Below are 4,644 nucleotides of genomic sequence, written 5' to 3' on the forward strand. Positions count from 1 at the left end.
TAGGCACGATGAGGTTTTTCTTAGCCTTGGCACTGCTGACATTTGGGATCAGATAATTCTCTGTGGTGGGAACTGTCCAGTGCATGGTGGGATGTTGAGCAGCATTGCTGGTCTTTTTTTTTTTTTTTAATTTTTTTGGCCATGCCGCATGGCATGCAGGATCTTAGTTCCCTGACCAGGGATCGAACCCACGCCCCCTGCAGTGGACGTGCGGAGTCTTAACCACTGGACCACCAGGGAAGTCCCAGCATCCCTAATCTTTACCCACTAGGTGCCAGCAGTGCTCCCTCCTCCAGTTGTGACAACCAAAAATGTCTCTAGACCTACCAGAGGTGCCCTGGGGGAAAAATTACTCCTGGTTGAGAACCACTGGACTAGGTCCTGGGAACCTCTTCCTTGTTAACAAGAGTTTGTGGACAGAGCAAAGGCTTTGCATACAGGAGGGCCCAGATGTGACTGCTGGCGTGGCTTCCTCGCTTAGTAACCTTGGGCCAGCGCTGTCCGCTAACCGGGCCTCAGCGTTCCCCTCCATCAAATGGGAAGGGTCCTTCCCACTCCTCAGCCGGCGTCCTCACCCTCGGTGAACATCACCGCCGTCCCTCCCACAGCCCTGGTCTCCCTCCTGAACCCGTGTGCCAATGTGAAGATGTGCGGTGAGGACCACACCAACTGCACAGTGCCCACGTACCCCTCGTGCCGTGACAGCGAGACCTTCAGCACCTTCCTCCTGGACCTCTTTAAGCTGACCATCGGCATGGGCGACCTGGAGATGCTGAGCAGCACCAAGTACCCCGCGGTCTTCATCACCCTGCTCGTCACGTACATCATCCTCACGTTCGTGCTGCTCCTCAACATGCTCATTGCCCTCATGGGGGAGACGGTGGGCCAGGTGTCCAAGGAGAGCAAGCACATCTGGAAGCTGCAGGTGAGGCCCCAGGACTCCCATCCCCACCCTGCCGCCCACTCTTCTCCTTCTAAGATGGGCCCACCTGACCCGCCTCACCCCCTCAGCCTTGTGCTCTGGGCGAGCCGCACCATCTCATTCTGCCTCCACTGCCCTGTCTGTAAAATGGGCACCGAAGACTGCCGTCTGTTTCCCAGAGCCGCCTAACACACTTCCAGGTGGCTTCTTGCCTGACCACCAGCAGTGGGCTCAGATTCCCTTGTGGTCCAGTTTGTGGTATACAGTCAGCTTCACCCGGCTCCACTGAGCGAGCTCTGTCGGCAAGCGAGCTCTATCGGCACAGGCAATGCTCAAAGAGCATCACATTTCACATTTCAGTGAGGGTTCTGCAGTGAGCACAGCGGGTGGGGGGGGGCAGCTTCCGTGCCCCACCCTGGCCCAAGAGACAAGGCTGGCATGCGTACAGGCCACCCCAGAGCCGGGAAGCGTCAGCATTCTCATCAGAGGGGCTTCTACCAGCCCAGGGGTAGCTTCCAGATTCCCCACCTGTCTCCCGCCAAGCAGATGTGGTTGGATGTAGATGCAGGCCTCGTGGGTGCTGGGGAGCTGCTGCCTTTGCTTCCCACAGGTTGCTGTGCAGTCCTAGACAGCAGAGGCCCTGGGGGTGGGGGTCACAGCCTGCCTGGGTGCATGCAGTTCAATAACTGGGGTTCCCAATAAATTCACTGTCGCTGTAAGGCCCGGGAACGCAGCATCCACATTTACCATCACTTGGTGCATTTCCAGGAAAAGGCGCAGTGAGAAAAAACTCCAAGTTCCTCCTCGCAGGTCTGGGTCTCAGGGAACCATCTGGACTTGCTCTTAACCTTTATCCATACTGCTTACTTCCCTGGGCCTCAGTTTCCCCACTGGGTATAACTCATAAGATGCCACTGGCAGCCTATGGACTGGATTTGACCAGCTCAGATTTATTTTTTTCCTGCATCACCATATTTTTTTAAATTAATGCAAAACTTTTAAATTAAGAGATTTCATAGAAAAATCCAGATTTCTGGCCTTTCTTGAAAGGTTGGAAGGCTGGCAAGGTGAGCTCACATTCCTGCCTGGCGGCGCTCAGATAGATGAGAGGTGGCTGCCCCCTTTACGTGGGGTGGGGGACCTGCACCCCCTGGTCTGCCCCAGTCCCCACCCCTCCCTGGGGATGCTCAGCACCGAGGGGACACAGGGTGTCCTGGGGCACAGGCTGCTGATCCTTCTTCATTCATTTTCTTCTGCCAGGCCCCTGTGGGTATTTGAGTTTTTAATCCAGAGGCAGTGGGAGCTGGGAAGCCTAGTTCTTTGTCCAGACTGGCCCACTGAATCATTCCTGCCTTGAGAGCAGTTAGGCGAGGCTGGGGGCGGCTCACCCACGCCTGCCCGCCCTCCCTCCCTCCCCGCAGTGGGCCACCACCATCCTGGACATCGAGCGCTCCTTCCCTGTGTTCCTGAGGAAGGCCTTCCGCTCCGGCGAGATGGTGACCGTGGGCAAGAGCTCAGACGGCACTCCAGACCGCAGGTGGTGCTTCAGGTGAGGCCGGGTGAGTGGGCAGGACAGGACCATCGGGCCTCCTTACATTTTCTACCCATTGCCACTTCCCGAGCCACTGAGGCCCCCATGGGCCCAACCAGAACTCAGTTCCACCGGCTGATCTTGGGCCAGTTGGTTTAGTTCTCAGCCTTGGTTTCTTCATCTGTGAAATGGGGACAATGATAGCATCACTCCCTTGGCCATCTGTGTAGATTAGACGGGTTGGCACGTGAGATGTGCACGGCCAGCACCTGACGCACGTTGGGACAGACACCCCCCGATGGCAACAGGTGTTACTGCTCTGTCCTTTGGTGGAGGAAGCGGACTCAGGCGGGTTCTCATCACAGGGCACCGCCCTCTGTCGGCGAACCAATGGGGTGGGTTTCAAGTCTCCGTCTCAAAGGGGGAATCTGAGCTATTAGCAGCTTCCAGGGCTTGGGATGTTACCCAGATGCACAGGGAATGCCAGCTTCTTAGGGGAACCCCTGGGTGAGTCTTTTCTTTTAAGGGGACTCAGTCTTTGTAATGTGGTTGCCAGCACAGAGCGAAAGCATCATGTTTGGAGTCAAGCAAAGTCAGTTTCTGCTATGGTAGCCCCCACCTCACAGGCCAGCTAGTCAGTCCTGTTCAATGTGAATTTGAAGTTCAAGCCCCGACCGTGATTTATCAGCTTTGTAACCTTGGATGAATAGTTCAAGCCTCAGTTTCCTCATCTGTAAAATGGCAACAGAGAATGTATCTTCCTTGTTGGGTCCTGACCCATAGGAAAAAATGCTCAAAAAATGGAAACTGAAGGAAAATAACTTAAAAATAATTTTAGAAAGGAAAAATGATCTTGAGCCCATTTGGGCCCAAAAGGGTATAACCTGACTTTAGGAGGGTGTCTCAATAATAAGAGTGAGAATATCAAGAAGGAGGGTGTCCATCTACAGGTGAATGGATATATAGCCGTACAAATAAGGTCTTTCCACACAATGGAATATTATTCAGCCATGAAAAGGAATGCAGTACTGATCCAGGCTACATTGTGGATAAAACTTGAAAACATGATGCTAAGTGAAAGCAGCCAGACACAAAGGGCACATGCTGAATGATTCTACTTACATGAAATGTCCGGAATAGTTAAATTCATAGAGAAAGAAAGTAGAACAGAGGTTACCAGGGGCTGGTGGGAAGGGGAATGGGGAGTTATTGCTTAATGGGGACAGAATTTCTGTTTGGGGTGATGAAAGTGTTTTGGAAATAGATAGGGGTGATGGTTGTGCAATCTTAGGAATGTATTTAATGCCATTGAATTGTACACTCAAAAGTGGTTGAGGGGGAGTTCCCCGGCAGTCCAGTGGATAAGACTCCGTGCTTTTACTGCCAGGACAGACACCTGGCAGGGAAACTAAAATTCTGCAAGCTGCGTGGTGCAGCGCCCCCCCCCCCCAAAAAGTGGTTGAAATGGCAAATTTTATGTTATATATATTTTATCAGAATAAAAAAAAGTAGGAGGGTATGCTGGGAGGCTGGAACAGGGATGCTGCCTGGGGGTGGGGAAGGGGTGCTATCTCTGGGGAGCTCCCCTTGACCCTCCCTCTGCTGTGGCCCCACCAGGGTGGATGAGGTAAACTGGTCTCACTGGAACCAGAACTTGGGCATCATTAACGAGGACCCCGGCAAGAATGAGAACTACCAGTATTACGGCTTCTCGCACACCGTGGGCCGCCTCCGGAGGGGTGAGTAGAGGGCGGAGTGGAGGGGTGGGGGACATTCAGGGGTGCAGAGGGGGAGCCCTGGTCCTGCTCCTCACTGATTTGTTTTGAGTGGTCCTGTCCCTTTTCTGGGACTCGGTTCTCTCATCTGTAGAATGGGAGGGTCTGATGGGCTGGCCACTGAGCTTCCTCCGCTGCTTGTGAAGGCCTGGGGCCCCTCCGTTCCACTCAGCTGAGTGCATGACATGCAGTGGAGAGGTCATGGGCACTCAGGCGTCCTGACCCAGGCTTGAATTCTTATTCTTTTATTTACTCCTGTGTGTTCCTGGGCGGACTCTGTGACCTCTCTGAGCCCCACTTTCCACCCTATAAAACGGGATAATATACCTCCCCCTTTAGAGCACTGTGGAGTGCCAGGTACACAGAAGGTGCTCAATATATGCATGTGCACTCTCCCTCCGCCACGCTCACTACAG

At 53.7% G+C, this 4,644-nt stretch overlaps 1 protein-coding gene across 1 annotated transcript in view; it reads left to right on the forward strand.

The window, feature by feature from the left end:
- The window catches only part of TRPV4 (transient receptor potential cation channel subfamily V member 4), a 33,037-nt gene that overhangs the window by 16,929 nt on the left and 11,464 nt on the right, over positions 1–4,644 (forward strand). Inside the window, exons 12-14 of the mRNA XM_030764334.2 lie at positions 609–925; positions 2,344–2,471; positions 4,071–4,192. Of these exons, the coding sequence (XP_030620194.1) occupies positions 609–925; positions 2,344–2,471; positions 4,071–4,192 (567 nt within the window). The remainder of the gene's footprint in view (positions 1–608; positions 926–2,343; positions 2,472–4,070; positions 4,193–4,644) is intronic.

The sequence above is a fragment of the Delphinapterus leucas genome, chromosome 14, assembly GCF_059928025.1.
Source record: "Delphinapterus leucas isolate spDelLeu-1000000601 "Yukka" chromosome 14, BTC_Dleu_Yukka2, whole genome shotgun sequence".
In the NCBI taxonomy this organism is placed as follows: domain Eukaryota; kingdom Metazoa; phylum Chordata; class Mammalia; order Artiodactyla; family Monodontidae; genus Delphinapterus; species Delphinapterus leucas.